This window comes from Brettanomyces bruxellensis, chromosome 8 (assembly GCF_011074885.1).
Source record: "Brettanomyces bruxellensis chromosome 8, complete sequence".
Classification (NCBI taxonomy): domain Eukaryota; kingdom Fungi; phylum Ascomycota; class Pichiomycetes; order Pichiales; family Pichiaceae; genus Brettanomyces; species Brettanomyces bruxellensis.
Window position 1 is genome coordinate 921,984 of NC_054689.1, and position 19,049 is coordinate 941,032.

General features: G+C 46.0%; 5 protein-coding genes across 5 annotated transcripts; 3 read left to right on the forward strand and 2 right to left on the reverse strand.

The window, feature by feature from the left end:
- Positions 1-395: 395 nt before the first annotated feature.
- Positions 396-2,977, forward strand: BRETT_000599 (uncharacterized protein; the record flags this gene model as incomplete). The annotated part of the gene is made up of 2 exons (XM_041279164.1): positions 396-679; positions 718-2,977. 2 exons carry the CDS (start codon positions 396-398, stop codon positions 2,975-2,977), a joined length of 2,544 nt encoding a protein of 847 aa, XP_041137378.1.
- A 972-nt stretch (positions 2,978-3,949) lies between these two features.
- On the reverse strand, positions 3,950-7,528 carry BRETT_000600 (uncharacterized protein; the record flags this gene model as incomplete). The annotated part of the gene is made up of 1 exon (XM_041279165.1): positions 3,950-7,528. One exon carries the CDS (start codon positions 7,526-7,528, stop codon positions 3,950-3,952), a length of 3,579 nt encoding a protein of 1,192 aa, XP_041137379.1.
- A 328-nt stretch (positions 7,529-7,856) lies between these two features.
- BRETT_000601 (uncharacterized protein) lies at positions 7,857-8,357 on the forward strand (the record flags this gene model as incomplete). Its single annotated transcript, XM_041279166.1, has 1 exon — positions 7,857-8,357. One exon carries the CDS (start codon positions 7,857-7,859, stop codon positions 8,355-8,357), a length of 501 nt encoding a protein of 166 aa, XP_041137380.1.
- A 1,415-nt stretch (positions 8,358-9,772) lies between these two features.
- Positions 9,773-10,684, forward strand: BRETT_000602 (uncharacterized protein; the record flags this gene model as incomplete). Its single annotated transcript, XM_041279167.1, has 1 exon — positions 9,773-10,684. One exon carries the CDS (start codon positions 9,773-9,775, stop codon positions 10,682-10,684), a length of 912 nt encoding a protein of 303 aa, XP_041137381.1.
- Positions 10,685-11,999: 1,315 nt separating this feature from the next.
- BRETT_000603 (uncharacterized protein) lies at positions 12,000-14,003 on the reverse strand (the record flags this gene model as incomplete). The annotated part of the gene is made up of 1 exon (XM_041279168.1): positions 12,000-14,003. The coding sequence occupies one exon, from the start codon at positions 14,001-14,003 to the stop codon at positions 12,000-12,002; it is 2,004 nt and encodes a 667-aa protein (XP_041137382.1).
- Positions 14,004-19,049: the final 5,046 nt, after the last annotated feature.

A 19,049-nucleotide genomic window follows, 5' to 3' on the forward strand; every position in this document is an offset into this window, starting at 1 on the left:
AAGGTATAGAATAAGCAAGGTATAGAATAAGCAAGGTATAGAATAAGTGAGGTGATCAGATTAAGTGAGCCAATAGAATAGGTGAGGTAACATAAGTGAGACGATAAGACTAAGTGAGGCGATAAGACTAAGCAAGGTAATATAATAGGTGAGGTATCGAATATAAGCAAGCTATCAAGCCATCAAGAATAAGCAAAGTGTTGCAGTATTAATAAGGCATTGCAAGTGTTGTAAGATTGGCATTGCGTAATAATTAAAGTGCTGCAATATTATCGATACTAAGCAAAACAGAACAGGACACAAACATAAATTTAAACAGGCCTGGTGATACATATTAGAAGATAGAGCAATACCAGGCATAGAAATAACACATTTACATTGATATTCGAGAACAGATGACATCGCACGCGGCATCTGTACCAGGAGGCACTGTTTTAGAAAGTCCCAGGAGGGATACTGGGCCCGCCCCGGTACCATTTCCAGATCCCACGCAGAAGCCGGCGCAGGCCGAGACGGGGAGTCCGAAATTAAAAACGAGGCTGAAACTCCGTTCGCGGACGCGGTCGCGGTCCAGGAAGTTGTCGTTGGGGCGGATTTTCCAGTTTGGGGGCGATAGTGGGGAGAAGGCAGGCCGGGGCGTGTCTGGGGGCTCGAGCCCGACACGGGGGCCCGGCCGGATGTGGAAAGCGCGAGTGCGGGGGAGGAGAAAAAAATAAGAAGTGAGGGAAAGGGGGAGGAAAAAAAGGAAAAGGAAAAGGAAAAGAAGGAAAAGGAAAAGAAGGAAAGAGAAAAGAAGGAGAAGGAAAAGAAGGAGAATGAAAAGAAGGAGGACAAAAAGGAAAAGAAAAAGGTAAAAAGAGAAAAAAAGGAGGAGGAAAGAAAGGACAAGAAGGACAAGAAGGAGAAACAGAAAAAAGAGAAAAGGGATACAGAAAAGGATTCAGACAATTCCAAAAAAGATCCAGAAACCAACTCAGAAACAGACCAAACAGACCCTCTAGGCTCGTCGACCTCATCGTCGCGGTCGAACAGCAAATCGTCGCACAGAATCAAAAACCTGTTCTGGTTCTCGGGCAGCTCCGAACTCGGCGAAAAGGAAGAGGCGGCGGACGCAGGTGGGCATTTTGTGCGGCGGTTCCGGCGGTTGCACAGCCAGACTGTGCCTTCGTCGACGACGCCGCCTGTATTGGAAGAGGGTGTGCACGGCGCAGGGCGGCTTGTGAGCGCATCGGAGTGCGACCTCAGCGAGCAGCGGTACAAGGACGAGGCGCTAGCGCCGATTGAAGAGGCTCCGCGCACGGGGTCAAAGGCTTCAGTGCAGGGAGAAGGCGCCACAGCGCAGACCCGGGGCCGCGGGCGCAGAGGGACGATCGGCGCGTCGGCGTCGTCGCTGTTCCAGAAGCGGTTTTGGCGTGGTGGCGAGTCGCCCATGGACGGCTCTGCGTCGGAGGAGGGCGCATCAAGATCGTCGTCGTCGGCAACGTCGATCGACGACATCACAAAACACATCGGAGAGATCAAAATTCATGAAAGACCACATAGTGAGTCTGTGGGCTCCGGAATGGGCCGGAATTACGCAAGCAACGCAGTGCGGGTTTCAGATGCAGAGGTGGGCCCCGGATCGTTCCGGAAGTTAAAGCTGTTGGGCAAGGGAGACGTTGGAAAAGTGTATTTGGTGAAAGAAAAGGCGACGGGGCGACTTTTCGCGATGAAGATCCTCGACAAGAAGGAGATGGTGGCCCGGAAGAAGGTGAAGCGAGTGTTGACGGAGCAGGAGATCCTGGCAACGGCTAACCACCCGTTCATAGTGACACTGTACCACTCATTCCAGTCGCCAAGGCACCTGTACCTGTGCATGGAGTACTGTATGGGAGGAGAGTTCTTCCGGGCACTCCAGACGCGAAAGATGAAGTGCATCAGCGAGTCGGATGCCCGGTTCTATTCTGCAGAGGTGACGGCAGCGTTGGAGTACTTGCACATGATGGGATTCATCTACCGGGACCTCAAGCCGGAAAACATCCTTTTGCACCGGTCGGGCCACATCATGCTTAGTGATTTCGACTTGTCCAAGCAGACGGACCACATCCACAACCCGGAGTTGGTCTCGGGCTCGCGGTCGACCTCCAATCTGCCCCAGCTTGACACAAACGTGTGCACGACGGGCTTCAGCACCAACTCCTTCGTTGGAACTGAGGAATACATTGCTCCGGAGGTGATCTGGGGCAAGGGCCACACTTCAGCCGTCGACTGGTGGACTCTAGGCATCTTCATCTACGAGATGGTCTTTGGAATCACTCCTTTCAAGGGTGCCACTCGTAACGACACCTTTGCCAACATCTTGAAGAACGAGGTCAAGTTCCCGGAGTACAACTCCATGTCCAGCAGCTGCCGCAACCTTGTCAAGAAGCTCTTGGTCAAGGATCCGGTAAAGAGACTCGGCTCCAAGTCGGGGGCTTCCGAGATCAAGAGCCATGCTTTCTTTAAGACCGTGCAGTGGGATCTTCTCCGCAACCAGAAGCCTCCTTTGGTGCCAGTGTTCACTCAGCGTCACAGGCAGGACCCACTCTATCCAGCGGAGCTTTCTGATGGGGAGGAGGGAAATGGAAGTGTGAATGCAAGTACAAATGCAAATGTGAATGCAAATACAAGTACAAATGCAAGTACAAATGCAAATGTGAATGCAAATACAAGTACAAATGCAAGTACAAATGCAAATGCAAATGACACTGCAAATGACACTGCAAATGACAATACAAATACAAATGACAATGTCAAAGCTATCTCAAATAAACTCCTTCAAAATACGATCGATCCTTCACAAAGCGACCCCTTCACCCAATTCAACTCTATCACCATCCACCACGAAGACGATGATACCGACATCATGCTCTATGATGGCTCAGAGCTCGGTGACGTCATCTATAAACCAACCACACCCCAGGTCTCCTCTCCAACAAAGAAGTTCCTCAAGCTCTAGACCTAGCTTCTCATGTATTTAAGCTCTGCGCTCAAGTTTACACTTACATCCTTTCGCTTCCAATGCTTTTGTATAGTGCTATGTATATTCTTTTTGTTTCTATAGTGCCACCACTTTAACATAGATCCCCTGAATTTGCTGTTACTCCTACTCATTCTATTATGATTCATTCATTAAGAAATGGAATTTGAATATATTCAAATTAGAATTGTAATCGGATATATTCTTAATCCTTTTGGATGTATAATTCAAATCTATTCTTGATCAACCCTCCCATAAATGGAATTTGAATATATTCTTGATCCTTTCAGAAATGGAATTTAAATATATTCTTGATCAATTCAGAAGAGTAATTTGAATATATTCTTAATCCTTTTGGATGTGTAATATAGTCTTGATTCCTCTCATAAATGGAATTCAAATATATTATTGATCATTCCTTTATTCTATCATAATAAGTCCCCTCATAAGTACATTTTCATGCTAACCCTCTCCCCAGATCTGCTTTGAATGATTACCTACTTAATCCCAAGCATCATTCCATACCTCTTGCTAATCCCTATACGCTATCTCAACATTCAAAATCCGTACATGCTGGTTATTCCAGTCCCACTCCACATAGTTCCCGATCCGCAAGTACATCGCTACAACTCTACATGCTACTACATCAGCTCGTTCCTTATCTTCTATATTTAATACTCGTCTGAACAGTTCTCCAGCAAAGTCGCCACACTTGCAGTTTGGTTTCTGTGGCAGTCTTTCTCAACCAACCACACCGAGTTTCTTCATATCGTGAGCTGTCAGCTTGTTGACACTCTTCCGCTCACTTGAAGTCCGATTTCCAATGCCAACCATGATTTGCAGTGATGGTATTGTGCAGAAACCACCGAAGATTCCTCACATCACCAACAGAGAGCAAAGGCAGCAAAGATGCATCAATTTGGAGAAATAATGTGAAAACGACATCTCCCGTCACTCAAGATCATCAATGGCCCCCCACAACTCCTCATAATCCTTGCTCTCCACCCCCCGCTCACATTTTCCCACAATACTCCTCATCTGGCGGCACAGCGAGGCCCTCTCTGCGTCAGCGGAGACAAGTGAGGCACGGTCGGTGATCTGGGCCGGGATCCCGGCCAACTTGGCACAGTAGACGCCGTAGGACCGGGCAGATGGACCCGGCGTCAACTTGTAGGTGAACACCAAGGATGAGGAGTCGCTGGAAGCACCATCGGACACAGTCTTGAACCCCAGATGGTAGTTTTTGGCGGTACCGTGGGTCATAGTCTCAAAAGACTGCAAGGACTGGAAGTGGGTGATGAAGAGCACAAATGGCAGCCTGTCGAAGCACAAGTAGTGCAGAATGGAGTATGCGATGGCACAGCCGTCCATGGAGCTCGTTCCGCGGCCTATTTCGTCAAGGAGAACCAAGGAATGGTCGGTGCACCGGTCCAGAATGCTTTTCGTCTCGGACATCTCGACCTGGAACGTCGATCGGCCCCTGACTATGTCGTCGTAGGCACCCATGCGGACGAAGATGGAGTCAAAGACGCCGAGTGTGCTTCCTGCAGCGGCCGGAATGTAGCACCCGGTCTGTGCCATGATGGCTATTAGTGCAATCTGGCGGATGAACGACGACTTCCCGCCCATGTTGGGTCCCGTGATGATGGCAACCCGGCCGTTGTTCTGGGAGGCCTTGAACGAGTTTGCGATGTAGCTCCCGGGCTTCAAAGTCTCCGTGATCGGGTTCCGGGACTCCCGGATGTCCAGCATGGGTCTGTCCACGAACTCGGGCCGCGAATAGCACGTATTGGCCCCTGATCCGCCCAAAGATGAGGCTGCAGATAGCGAGAAGAGGCAGTCGAGCACAGCCAGCGTGCGGATGGCCCGCGAAAGTGCCACGTAGTGTGCATCGATGCGTCGGACGAACTCCCGGAAGCACTTATCGCACGTTTCGCGAAGTGACTCCTCGCAGAACAGAAGCTGGTTGAAGAGACTGGCCACAGACGGCGGCCGGAACCGCGAGACCGACCTGGTGCCGTTCACCTTGACCCAGGAGGCCGGAACCGTCTTCAACCGCGTGTTCCGCACCTCCACCAGGTACCTCTCGCCGTTGTTGGTGGTGTACTTGAGTGCTGAGCGGTCCCGGCCGAGTTCCCGGGCAACGGGGGCCAACTCATCCTCTAGAAGCTTCTCCACGCGGTGGACGTCGTTCATGCGGGCCTCGATGCACGAGTAGTCGTAGAACTGGGGGGTGAAGTACTTGATGACGTGGTCATCTGGTTTCTTGGGGTCCATGGCGGCCGGCGAGTACATCATGGGGAGGAGGGAGAGAAATGGGGCCAAGGAGAGGGGAGGGGATATCTTGGGCGGTTGAGATTCTTGAAGTTCATTAGACTGTTTGAACTCTTTGGACTGTTTGAACTCTTTAGACTCTTTGAACTGTTTAGATCCTTCTTCAAGTTCTTTATCACTTTCCTTAGACTCTTTAAGTTCTCTAGACTCCCTACACCCCATCTCCCGCATCGCCTCATACAACGAAACCAAGTACGAAGACTCGAACACACCAGAAACAAGCTCCCGCCGCAGCCCCGTGAAAACTGACACCACCCGGCACACGTCCCGCACGAAAACATACACCTCCCTCCGGCTGGACCGCCCGTAGTGGATCCGGCTCAAGGAGAGCTCGAGGTCCGGGCAGTGGCTCAACAAACTGGCCACGGTCTGCACGGGAACGGACCCGGGATGGGCAATAATGGCCTGAACGGCCCCGGACCGCTCCAGGATGCCCTCGCGACTCGTGAGTGGTCTCTCGAGCCATCTGCGGAGCATCCGCCGGCCGAATCTCGTGCGTGTGTGGTCGAGAATCCAGAACAACGTGCCCTGCTCGGTGCCCGTGGTCAGGTTGTGGAAAATCTCGAGGTTGCGGACCGTGTCCGAGTCCAAGACCATGCATCCGTCCACCGCGGAGAAGTCCCGGTAGTTCTCGGCCACCCGGAACGCAGACGCCATGCGGAAACCAGCCAGGTACCCGATGAGCTCGCAGAACGCACTCCGGAGCTTTGCCGATTGCTGCAGCACGATCTCCAGGGCCCGGGGCCCGATATCGAACCGGGCAAGCTTGTCTGCAACGTCTGCCGCCGTTTTCTGCCCGGCAACTCGCACAAGACGCATTTGCTGCCCCCAGTCCCGGCCCGCGGCACACAGCCTGAACCCGTCGATGCACCGCGTGCTGTCGCGCGAAAACTCGCCCACCAGGAGCATCTCGATGGGCTCCAGGTGCACGAGCCGGGTCTCCAGTGCCCCGCGGGCCGCGGTGTCGTGGAACTCGTCGTACGTGATGTCCCCGGTGTACGCGTTGATGGCCGCGATGGAAATTGACACAGAGGAGGTGCCTGGGACATTTCCCAATGCATTTCCCGGTGCACTTCCCGGTGAACTTCCACGGGGAAGCTGCTCCTGTAAACACACAATCGACCGCCCGGACACACTCGAGCCACCGGGCCCACTACATCCACCAGGCCCACTACATACACCAGGCCCACTGGATCCACCCACCTCCCCCTCCTCCCCATCTATGTACGTGCCAGACGTGTAAACGTGGGCCAACTTCCGCTCGAAAAGCTTGCTGGACGACACCCCGCGGCCCTGGCGTACCACGGCGGACTCCCGCTGCTCCACTACGCCCACCTTGAGCCCCCGGTGCACCAACCGCCGCAGGTGCACGTGCAACCGCGTGTCCGGGATCGAGCAGTACGCAAACCGCTCGTACAGGCTGTCCTGGGGCCCGTCCAGCGACAATATGCCGGGCACAAGCATGATGTTGAGGATTTTCGACGCGATCTGTGCGTCCCGGCCGAAGAACTTGTACTTGTAGCCCACCTGGACCGCCAGGATCTTGTCTGGGTTCTCTTTTTTCAACGAGATGATCTGCTTCTCGAGGGGTGTCTTCTTAATGCTTCTATGTGAACGCTTTTTTGCTTTTTCTTTTGCTTTTCCTCCACTTGTATTTCCTCCACTTGCTTCCTCTCTTGCTTTTCCTCCACTTGCTTTTCCTCCATTTGCTTCCTCTCTTCTTTCTCCATCTCCCCGGTCTAGCAACTTCTCCCGAAACTTCTCGTGGACTTCCGAATCCAACTCCACCGGCTCCGAACTGGAAAATCCAAACTTTCGGCTCACAGACGCCGTCATCTTTGCCACCGCATCACTCTCTGCTGGTCGAACTGCCACCCCTGCTTTACTCCCTGTCACCCTTTGAGCCTCTGCATTATCTTCTTTGTGCTTTTTCGGCCTCGGCTCACTCTCCTTGCCAATTCCGCCCAGTTTACGCTTCAAAGGTCCATGTTCTTCACTCGCAAGCCTGAACCTGCCAATGCTGCTCTTCACGTCATCTCCGGCCCACTCGCCCACCCCCTGCTCTGCATCCTGCGACTCAGTCAAATCAACTATGTCATTATCCACATTTGAACGCTCTGTGCGCTTTTGCTTATTCACAGCCTCAGATTGCTGCGATTGCGACCTGAAAAAAGACGTAAGAAGCTGCTGGGGCATCCTTCTTGACTGCTGCCAACTCACACCTCACAATTACGCCAAAATATATTGGTTTTCACTGCAATCTGCCAACCACTTGTGACGAGATGTTTGACACCAAAAATACTTGAATATTTCACGCGCGCTTAAAAAAATATTTAACTGCAGGAACTTCTGGCGCTTAACAGTTTTTGGTTCAGACCAGCATACAGCATAAAAACTCAAATAGACAGTTAGAACACGTTAATACCCCCACAAGCGGTTTTTGCATTAGACTGAGCATCTGATTCAGCCTCAAAATTGGTACTGCCTGCATTTAATTGGACGAATTACTCCCTTAATTCCAGCAATGTCATACAACGGGATCGGATTACCAACACCAAGAGGAACGGGCACAAACGGGTACATCCAGCGAAATCTGGCCAATGTGTACAAGTCAAAATCAGGAAAAAGCGAGGGAAAGCAGTTTGCAGAAAGAAGAAGAATATTGCAGCAAAAGAAGCAGGCAGAGTTGAGGAAGAAGAAAGCAGAGTTTGTGGATACCGAGTTGCTGGAGCATGAAGAAAAACGCAGACTCGAGGTGAAGGTGATGGAGTATCGCGATTATTTGGAAGACCAGCTGGAAGAAGAAGAAGAAGAAGGTAATGAAGACGAAAAAATGCGAGAGATCGATTCTAAGGTGGAGAAATACAGGGAAAAGCTTATTGCTCGAGCTGAAAAGAGAGGAAACGATGAGCTGGAAAGGAGGAAAAAAGCCGAAGAACGAGCAGAGAAACTCAAACATGCCAGCTATGGCATTAAAGTAGATCCATTTAGTAAGGGAAGCCCGAAGAGCGATAGTGAAAAATGAGAAGAAGCGATTGAATTGTGTTAAGATGCTACTTTGGAGGTTTTGAAAGTGGCTGGCATTGGTATTCTTTGGGATTACTTTGTGGGGAAAATAGCTCTGGCTAATCTTAAGTTGTTACGAAGTCACTGTTTTAAAGCTGGATATACACCTACACCATTTATCGCATTTTATAACAAACTCGAAAATACAGCGATATCCTGCAAGTTTGCTATTACCAAGCACAAGCCGGTTAAGTAATCCCGAGTTCTCTTCTATTGAAAAGTCGGGGCATTGAACTTTATGAAGACAGTGAGTTAATCTATCTTGTACATCAAGTTGATACCAGACTCAATACGTACTTCTATGAAGGAAAGATAAACTTAGACTGAAGGGATTCTTATGTCTCTGAATCCGAGAAATCAGTACTGTGCTACGTTTTTTCAGACATTACCCTTTCAAAGATTGAGAACAGAACTAGTACAGAAATAAGGGAAAAGCATACGCTATTTACAATAAAGTCTTGGGTTAAGAATTAGAGACCGAACTCGGGCAGAACCTGGAAAAGCAAGATTCTATTTTTGTTCTGAGATCTTGCTGTTCACTAAGAACCCCTATCAACTCCTAGACTGGAACAGATTAGACTCCATTATTTATCGTGCGGCTGTAGCCGGCATGGGTAAACCCGCGGTAATGCCGTTGAAGCGGCTTTAAACGGCATGGTATACGAACGTGCATTTTTCGTTCAGCGCTTACGAGTTTTTGTACTCCCAAAAATTTGTACAATGTGTCTTGGCGGTTCTAAGCGTGGGAATGTTATCATTGAAAACGTGAAAGCCCAAGTAAATAAAAGGGGTATTTTCACGCTTTAGTATTTAATAAGAATTTGTGGTTTGGGTAAGTATTTTGTAAGTTATGTCCGGTTTTTGCTGAGGCATTTGTATTAAGATTATTTGCAAATCATACCAGTCATTTGCAGTGGAAATATGTATTTTCTGCATTTGTAAGATTTTTCAAGCCGTTTTCTTGGCTGTTTACGAGCTTTGCGAGTTGTTTGTAACTCAGTTTTTCAAACAATGATTAGCACTATTTCTAACTTTCTTCCCTAATTCGTTTTAGTGCATCCCCAATTCGCTAGCCCACTTAATACAATTTCAACCCATTAATCCGCTCATTGGTCTGTTCTTTCCCATTCCCTTCTTCATTGTATTCTTTATCTTTTTCCCTTCTAACTGATTTACGAGTTTTTTTCATATCTTTTTTGTTCTTTTTTCGCGCTACAATGTCTAATCCTTCCGCACTTTTCGCACCCTGATTTTCCTCCTAACTTCTTTTCTGATTTTCCTCCTAATTTCCTTTCTAATTCTCTTCTTTTTCCTTTCTAACACTCTTCTTTTTTCCCCCATGATCCCTTCATTTCATCGCATCAACCACCAAAAATGGCTGGATACAACTACTATATCGACTACGCTCCTAGATACGCGGGAAACGTGGCGATCGGCGCTATTTATTTTGTCCTCTTGGTGGCCAACATCACACTAGGTTTTTTAGCAAGAGATAAGTTCTTTCCTCTGTCTTTTGTGATTGGATGCATCTTGGAGTATATGGGATTCGTGGGCCGGTGCATGGGCCACTTTATTCCCACGGAAATCAGTTGGTTTATGGTGCAATCCATTGGAATAACGATCGCACCAATTTTCTTCATGGCAGGCATTTACAACAGTTTTGGTGAGATGATTGTTATGTTTGGCGAGTCGCACTCTGTTCTCAAGCCAAACACGTACAAGAAGGTGTTCATCGTGTCGGATGTGATCTCGTTGATCTGCCAGAGTGCAGGCGGCGGCATTGCTGCCTATTTGGCCAGTGCTGGAAGTGCTTCCCAGGCAGGAAACTACCTCATGCTTGCTGCCTTGGCCTTCCAAGTGTTCTCCATGACCATCTACATCTTCCTCACTTTGTTGTTTTTCTTCCGTGTGTGCCAAACAGTCCAATCCGGCAGATGCCTTCCTTCCGAGTACGCACACATGCGGCAAAACAGGATGTTCAAGATGTACGTGGTGGCAATGTTTGTCTCAACGCTGTTCATCTACATCAGATGCATCTACAGGGTTGCAGAAATGAGTCACGGTGTTGATGGCCCGTTGACCCGGAACGAGATCTGGTTCCTTGTCTTCGATGCCTCCATGGTTATTGCTGGTGTTTCCACGCTGACAACTTTCTATCCGGGTGCAGCTTTGGGTAAGGGTGCATTCAGCGGCATCGTTTACCACAATGTTAGGGAAAACGGGTCTGACACTTGCCCACTAAAGCTGGATGGCATGAAGAACGAGAAGCGGGCGATGGCATGCTGATTGCATCTTGTTCTAGGGCTGCTTTTGTTGTTCCCGCGATGTGTGATGCTGGTCTGTCGAAAGCGGGAACGAACTTTAGATTTCGCATTATGATTTACCTCTCACTAAATGACACTTTTCGATTTGGTTAAGTATGTGATGTACTGGTGTATACTTTGTACCTGTTAGAATAGGACACAGAGTTTCTGATATGCTGGTACTGTGTAGTAGGCATAGTTTTGATAGTATTACTGACTACACATTGACCTTGTAATAATATTGGTATTACTGACTGGACATGGACTCTTTAATAATACTGGTATTGCACAGTAGGCATATGCTTTCTTAGTTATCGTCGCAGTATCTCACTTGATTGCCTTTATCTTAATAACTACCACACTCGATGTAAGTACACTTCATTTTTCGAAGCATGTTCAGTCTTATTCGGTGCTGCAGTAAAGACCACAATATTGTATGCCTCCATTATTACTTCATACTGCAATTTCAATGATGTCACACTTCATATTCTATGCTAATGGTTCTGCCTACCGCCATGTCAAATGAGCTGCACCGCCTTGCTTTCTGCCAAGACATCCCGACTGCATTAAGATTACTTAAGCATTCTAGGCATGCGCATCGGTTATGCCATTTTTCCATAAGGCAGCGTAAAGCCAACCAACGGTATGCATTTTGAGTAGTTGATGTATTTGTGTGTCTTTACCCCATGTTTATACCTAATCTTTTTTGCTACCATTTCCTGTTCTGCTTTTCATTAGTCACCCTGAGTGAATGCAAATAGCACATTCATCAAAACAGCTTGTGGATTAGGTAAGCAGTTGTGTGGTTCTCAATCTGGTCTTGAAGCAGACAGATGTGTATGCGTTGGCACAAAGCTTACATTTTTGGATTAAAAGTGAGAAATGAGACACAAGTGTGGGGGCCGGCAAATACCGGAATACAATAAAAACAGGTATGCAGACAAACCCAATCCCGGGCAAAGTCCGCTCCGGAAACCTGCGGGTGCAAGAAAGTGTGGTTACAGAATCATGACAGTGCATTGAATAATGTAGATGATGTGGAGAGAAGAAGTATAGTGGATGAGGTATTTGGAGTACGTAATCGGCCACATGGAGTACGTAATCAGACATTCGTGGGACAAAAAACTGAATTTGTCTGGGCATGTGCATAATCTTAAGCCGTTGCATTTGCCCCACCCACCTACATCGACGCGTCGATCAACAATACAAAGCATGCGCTGTTGGCATTTCGTTCTTAGCAAATTACATTAGCGAGTCTCGTGTATAAATAGCAAACATATAAAACAAACAAATCTTGATCACGAACCATCGGTTTTCACGAAAACCAAACGGCCTCCAAACAACCGCTCCTTGGTCTCACGGCCCAAAGGAGGTAAGCCACTCGTAAGTGTTGAAGCAGGCGATGCGCTCACGCAGGTCGAAACACCAAGCAACTTATCCTCCTGGGTAACATCCCAAAGAAGCATTTTCATATCGCTGTAGAGAACAAAGCTCTGCGAAGCACTCGTGAGATGAATCTTCATGCCTCCCTTGTAGCGTGGGTAGCATATTGTTTTCTTCACCCATTCGGCGGTGTACTCAATCTCGCCAGTGCTGTTTCTTGGTGGCCTGATCGATTCCAGCTTTAGAACATGCCCATTACTGTCTCTGATGGCTTTAATGAACTGATACTCTTCGATTCCAAAAGCCTTGACGATCTGCTCGTGAAAGTTTGTCGACACCCTGCGGCGTTTTTCCTGGTTTGGACCTGGCTTCTGCTCCGCCTCCGACACATCCTTGTCTGCCACCTTTCTGGCCTCCGAATTGTTGAGGATGAACTTCAACGTGTGCGGGGAGTGCTCGCAGGCACCCTCGGGATGGTTGCCCTTTTCGGAGCATGCGGACCCCCTGCGCGATCCCTGCGCAGCGTGCTCCGTGTCCGAGTCTGCATCCGCATCTGCACCTGTGCCTGCGCTCGCACCCACACCTGCGGACGGCTTGTACAAGATGGTGCGCTGCTTTGGCGGTGTGCGCGCACGGTCCGGCTTCGTGCCACTGGCGCCATTGTTTAACACCCGGAGCGAACAATGCTTCTGCGAGAAGAAACTATCCAGAATTGGAACAAAGTCCACTGCGCTCTCAAATGGCCCCAGATGTATATCTTCAAACTTGCAGGCCAAGGCAAGCGCGTCTTGCGCGCCGCCGGCGCTAGCGTGCGAGCTGATACTGGATGCGCAATCCGCAGAGAAAATCGATGCGGAACTGCGCGACGATCTTGGGCTTATCAGGTTCTTATCGATGCGCTCGTTTTCGCACTTCTCGTTTTTGGCCTCTATCTTCTTTTCGTCGTCCTTGTCGGGTTTTGGCGCCTGCGCGCAACCCTGTGCTAACTCGCGCATGTCGTAGCAGGCGAGAACCTGCAAATTTTTCTTATTCATGTACCTAAACAAGGAGAAAAGATCATGGTGGACAAGAAAGCGGCCCGTGATGTTGGAGGAGAAGGGGCGGCCCTGTGGGCGCAAGCCGGTCTGCGCCGCACTTTCCTGCGCTGGCGCGCCCGACGACGTGCATGGTTTGAGCCGCTTATACACAGCGGTAGAATTGTAGATTGTTCCTGCAATCGAAGAATTGCGCTTGTTGTATCCGTCGGAAGAATGGTATCTCTTCCTTGAACCCTTGTGCACGAACTCGGGCGCATTTTTTGCGCCATCCGCCTGGTGCTGCTGCGGCCGCATTCTTAGCGGGATCATCGGCGAAGGCACGCGCGATGAATTTTGTGATGCGGGCGCCTGGTAATCGGAAAACAGCTTGATTGGTGGGAGGCTCTGTGTGCGCACTGCCTGCGGGATGGGCGCTGGCGCAGGTCCTGGTGCTAGCGCAGGCGCCTGCGAGTAGTAGTAGGAGGTGGGCGACTGGTATGAGTATTCGCCAACCAGCGGCACCCCCAGCGCAACCGAGCGCGGACGCTGGACCGGCGAAGGCGTCATTTGCGCAGGTGGCGCTGGCGCAGGAACCGGCGTACCCCATCCAGGAACCATACTGTATGCAGGCGACGTGTAGTAAGGCGCTGGCGCTGGCATTGGCGCAGGCGGCTGCGACATTAGCGCATGGTACTGCTGCACGTTGGTGTACAGCAAAGAGGGGGTGCGCTGGGCGAGCGGCACAGGCCCTTGATACGCTGGCGCCGGCGTGACGCACGTTGGGCGCGCCGCAGACATCAGCCCCAACCCGTAAGGCTGGCGCTCCGGCGCATACTGCATCCCCATCGGATATTCCTGGCCTGCCACAACCGCTGGCGTTGTTGGTCCGTATATATTCTGCATGTTGATTTTTGTTTCTGTACCTTTTTTTTAAAAATTCTGCTGCTTATTTTTTTTATGTACTCTTTTTTTTTTCTGCAGATGTCGATCTAGCGAAAAAGGGACTAAAAAAATATCGGCACTATAACTGGGTGAAAGCGGAATAATGCACTGCTGTGGAGTGACGTGTAATAAAAGATGTGTGCAAGACTTTGGTGAAGTCACCAAAGCAAGTATATGAACCAGGTTGTACTTAACAAGTCTAAACGAAGTGTCCCGTTGTTGATGAAGGCCTTAAAAATATAAGGTTTCTGATATAGTACCAGACAATTGGCAATGGAATGTTTCAGAGGTGGCTTTTTCCCCTTTCCTCCTTTCTTTTTTTGTATTCTTTCGGTTTCCGCCTGAAACAGTTATCGCGAATATGGAATGTAGAACGAGACGTAACTGAAATGAAACAATGATCAGGCAGGGGCAGAAAAAAAAGAGAAAATTTTTAAGATGAAATTTTTGGGGCTGCGAATAGGAATGGCGAGGACAGGTGAAAGGACAAAAGTCCAAATTGAAAAAATAAATCGCAATGGGATATTGTGTCCAAGTTAGCAATGGCAACAATTGAACTTTAAAGCCCAATTGGATATCTTGTGGTTGTGGTAAAAAAGATAATTTGCGGCGATAAGGCAAGTGAGGTGATTGGTTGGATACGGAGTATGACACGGGAAAGAAAAGGAAGAGATAGAGTTTAAAAAGTAAAATGGGAAAAAAACATTAGCTGATATGATGCTAAATTTTGAGGAAACATACATTACTTATAATGTTGAAAGAAGTTCCAAACTCACACTGGACAAATGTCGAAGTGATGGTGGACAATTCGTATGCGGTATAGCGGGAGATCAATGCCAAAGGCTTATTATTTTTCACAATGCAATCAAAATATGCAGCAGTCTTATTTTCATGCATGCATTTATTTTATTTTTTATCAGTTCACCTGCCGGTTGAACCACGAAGAAAAAAAATTTATGAGAACTAAAATAAAAATTAAAACAAAAATTAAAATAAAAAAAATGAAAATGAAAGTGAAAGTGAAAATGAAAGTGAAAATGAAAATGAAAATGAAAATGAAAGTAAAATAAAAAAAAATAAAAATAAAAATAAATAAAAATAAAAATATCATTGAAAATGAAAATGAAAGTGAGTCTAGCTACTGACATGATCTAATACATGAACGGAATAAAATTATTTTAACAATAGAACAAAGAATAATAGGGATTTGTTTTCTGCAGGCTACGGAATGTGCCTCTTTATATTGCCTGTGTATGTATGTACCTGTGCTTTTATACTTGTATGTATGAACGTCTGCACCTCTGTATGTCTGTATGCTTGCAATTAGACGCCCATATGCTTACATATTTATACTTTTATGTGTTTTTCTATGCGATTCGTTCTCAATGCACTTGTAAATCCGATTGTACATCTATATGCGTATCTATTAAACTGAGTACGAGTGCCCTTGTCTTTGCATCCCCTGTCACTTGCATTTTTGCTTTCTCAGGCCTTGTTCCTCTTTATTTTCCACTTCTTCCTGCCTCTGTTTCTTTTTTTCCCTTTCCAGCCTCCCACTACCCTGCCTTCTCGATATATCATTTAGCGTATGTGTAAAATTCCTGCACCAGCTTTTTATGTTACTAATAATAAAGGTGAGTGGTCATTTTCTGTCCCTGGCAACTCGGCTTTCGTCTTTTTTCTGCTTGCACTTGTTATCAATCATTTTTTTTCGTTGTCCGGTGATCCGTCTGCGGCCCCTTTTCCAAATGCTGTTTTGTCGACTAAGCTTTTGAGTCATCCAGAAACTTTTATTTTTTTAAACTTTGATGTATCTGTCTTGCTTACTATTCACTACATGAAAGTAATTCGATTGACAACTTTGTAAACATTTTAGGTTCATACCTGCTAACTCGGGCTCATTTAGGTTCATGCGTGTTCATCTAAGTTCATTTGCTGATTTGTTTTATGGCATCATGCTGGGTTTACCGATAAATGCCAGAATCTTGCCAGTTTTCTTACAATCTTGACAGTTTTCTTACAATCTTTTTGTGACCATGGTAATTTTATGATCTTTCCACCATAGCCACGTACATAATTACTTCATTGCTTTACGAATACTTTTGTGTTTCCCTTTCTGTTGCCCTCTACAGCAACATCTTCCCTGTAGAAATTTCGTAAAACTGAAATTCTAGCCTTTCCTCGCAGCACTGTCTACCGCCACCTGCTATAAGTCCGAGTTCTTTTTTCCATTAAAGCGGTTCAAATTGGCATATGTACTCGGACATTTGACTTTTAGGCATCAGTACATTTAATATCTCGTATCTTGATCTGCTGTAACGAGTATCTGATCTGCCTTTATTATCTTGAGCTCATCCAGAGTACTGTGACATATCCATTGATTTGTTCTGTCCTCTTTATCATGAATCACCCTTATTGCACTCAATGCTTTTCATTCATTGCGGGATTTATCCCCCTAGTGTTTGATTTGTTTTCGTTTTGTCCAAAGAAGAAATAGAAAAAAGCCACACCATCAACTAGCCCTTTTTACAGTCATACCAAATTATATATACGGACTCTCCATATAGCTACATTCCCCTTTATGAGTTCTATTCCAGACACATCTTGCTTAAGCCTTTCCCCTAAACCATCCTCATTTATAATAAGAATTCAGAAGCAATAGGAATTTTTTTTTGCTGATTCAAAAATTCAAAGCCTTTTGCAATTCAAAGTCCTGCGCTAATGCTTTTTGCATTATGAGTTTGTCGGGCTCTCTTTCATTCTCGTTGTTTTTTTCGACTTGTAATCGAATCGAAGTGGAATTTTATCGCGATTCCTTTTAGGGCATTATTAAACTGTCATTCCAATTGTAAAACAAGCTGCTATTTTAATTCTTACTTGAAGTATTATTTTAGATACTCCAACATTGATCAGGCCATTATTCCTTCATTATACTCTTACGAATTCAATATTATCCCAGCATTATGTAAATTTTTTTTCAGCTAATATTTTTTATTTCTCAAGACATTTTTTCCATTTAGAAAAATTTTAATCCGTTACTAGACCTCATCAACTTCACTTTAAAGTACTTTAATTTAAATAACTCACGATAATCTTGAAGTGTATCCCTCCTTTCAAGCATCAATTCAGAAACCCGGGATTTCAGTTAAAGGACACATTTCAGGTGCACTCTAGAAATCACATATTAAAATTCTTCTCTGGCATTTCTGACTATGATCTGTGGACGATCGTCGTATTATCACAACTGCAGTGAATTGTTCTAAAAGCGTTTATGTTCTTTGCCAAAGAGTCGAAAAGTTTTTGAACCTTATTGTTCTCGTTTTCTGGCTTGGCCCCTCAGCTTTGTTTCTTCTATTTTTCTCAACCATCGAATTTTCGATTGTCTGCGTAAGCCATTGTGTTGCTTTTTCTTTTAATTCGTCTTTATACTTTTTTTCTCACACTCGGCAATTCACATAAGCGGTTCTTTGCTATCATCTTTTTTTACGATTTCCTATTTCTCCGGTTTCGAGTGCATTTACATTTTTCTTATTCTTACAAAGAGAAGCAAAGCAGCACCTCTTTTTTTTTTCTCTCTCTCTCTTGTTTTTTTTTTTTTGCTTTTATTCTTTCCCCGTTCCCCCTTGTTTTTAATATTCTCTCCGGACACCACCCAATTACTCGTTTTATCCGTTTCCGGAATTGTTTCGGAGTCGTTTCTTTTCTTTTCCTACAATTTCATTCGCCATCTTTTCTTTTTTTTTTCTCTTCCCCCTTGTCTACTGATATCGAGTTGGTCTCCTAGTAAATTTTCTCATTCTAGTATGGAGTAATTTCATTCCGCTAACTGCTGTTTTCGGTTTTTACATTAAGCATGCCTTATGTGTATCATACCCATTTCTGGGACCCTTTCCCTAAACCATACATTCCATTTCCATTTTTGTGCCTTTAGTCATTCTTTTCAGCCATATATTATTCCTGATTTAAAGATTTTCCATGTACCTACGGTAGTAAAGAATGCTTGTCCGCTGGTATATTTTGCTCGCATTATCCACAGTTTAACATGGTTGTGCATAGGTAATAGAATAAAAAAAGTCGCAGACCAAATTCGGATTGCGATTTTACACTAACGGATTCCTGATTCAATTTTACCGAGGACAATGCCAAACTGCATTGATCAACAAAACGAAAATCGCTATTAGAAGCTGCGTTTTCCCATTTTGGACTTCCAATACACGAAAAGCATCCATCTGGCAGACCACCGTTTTTTTTTAGGTTATTATGCACAACCCCCATTGTTTTCCTTTTCATCAGCGAACTCTTGAAGCAGTTTTTCCATTTCCATGCCCCATCCGCGCCTCTGATCATGCCATTTACAGCCTGATTGAAGTACGATCTTGAATATGCTAACATGATGATAAATTTCTTTCATAAAATTTTCAATAGGCTCAACCGCAATATAATGTGATTATTATAATTGCAGTTTCGTTTTTGCAAGAAAACAATATCAGATCAAGTGTATTGCTTGGACGTTATTCCAATACTATCAGATTCACATAATCCACTTGTACACCTTTTTGTGGTGGAATGCAACAACATAGTGGAAAATCTTCTAGAAGAAGAAATCAAATTTGTGTGAAGGTTCGGGGTTGTGCGTGTAACATGACAATCATTTTTTGGACTTCCCTTTTCAGTAAATAATTCCCCAGTTTCTGTTTTTTCTTTTTCCGCCCCCTCTTTCATCCCTTCAGTTCCCCAATTCGCAAAAGTCTACAAAAAAAATTTTCTTACCTATATTTAGCACGCGCTGTCAATTATGGCCTGACAGATATATTTTGGTCATTTTTTTGCTTTCGGCCAGACACCTTGAATAGGATTTTTACGATTACTCAGCAAATAACAGTTTTGCTCGGTTATTCGGCAAGAGTTTGCATCCTACAATAATTAACATTTTTCTTTCATTCTGAGTAATCAATTTTCTTATCCATACTCTCTTTCCCTACTCATGGAATTCACTACATATTACTT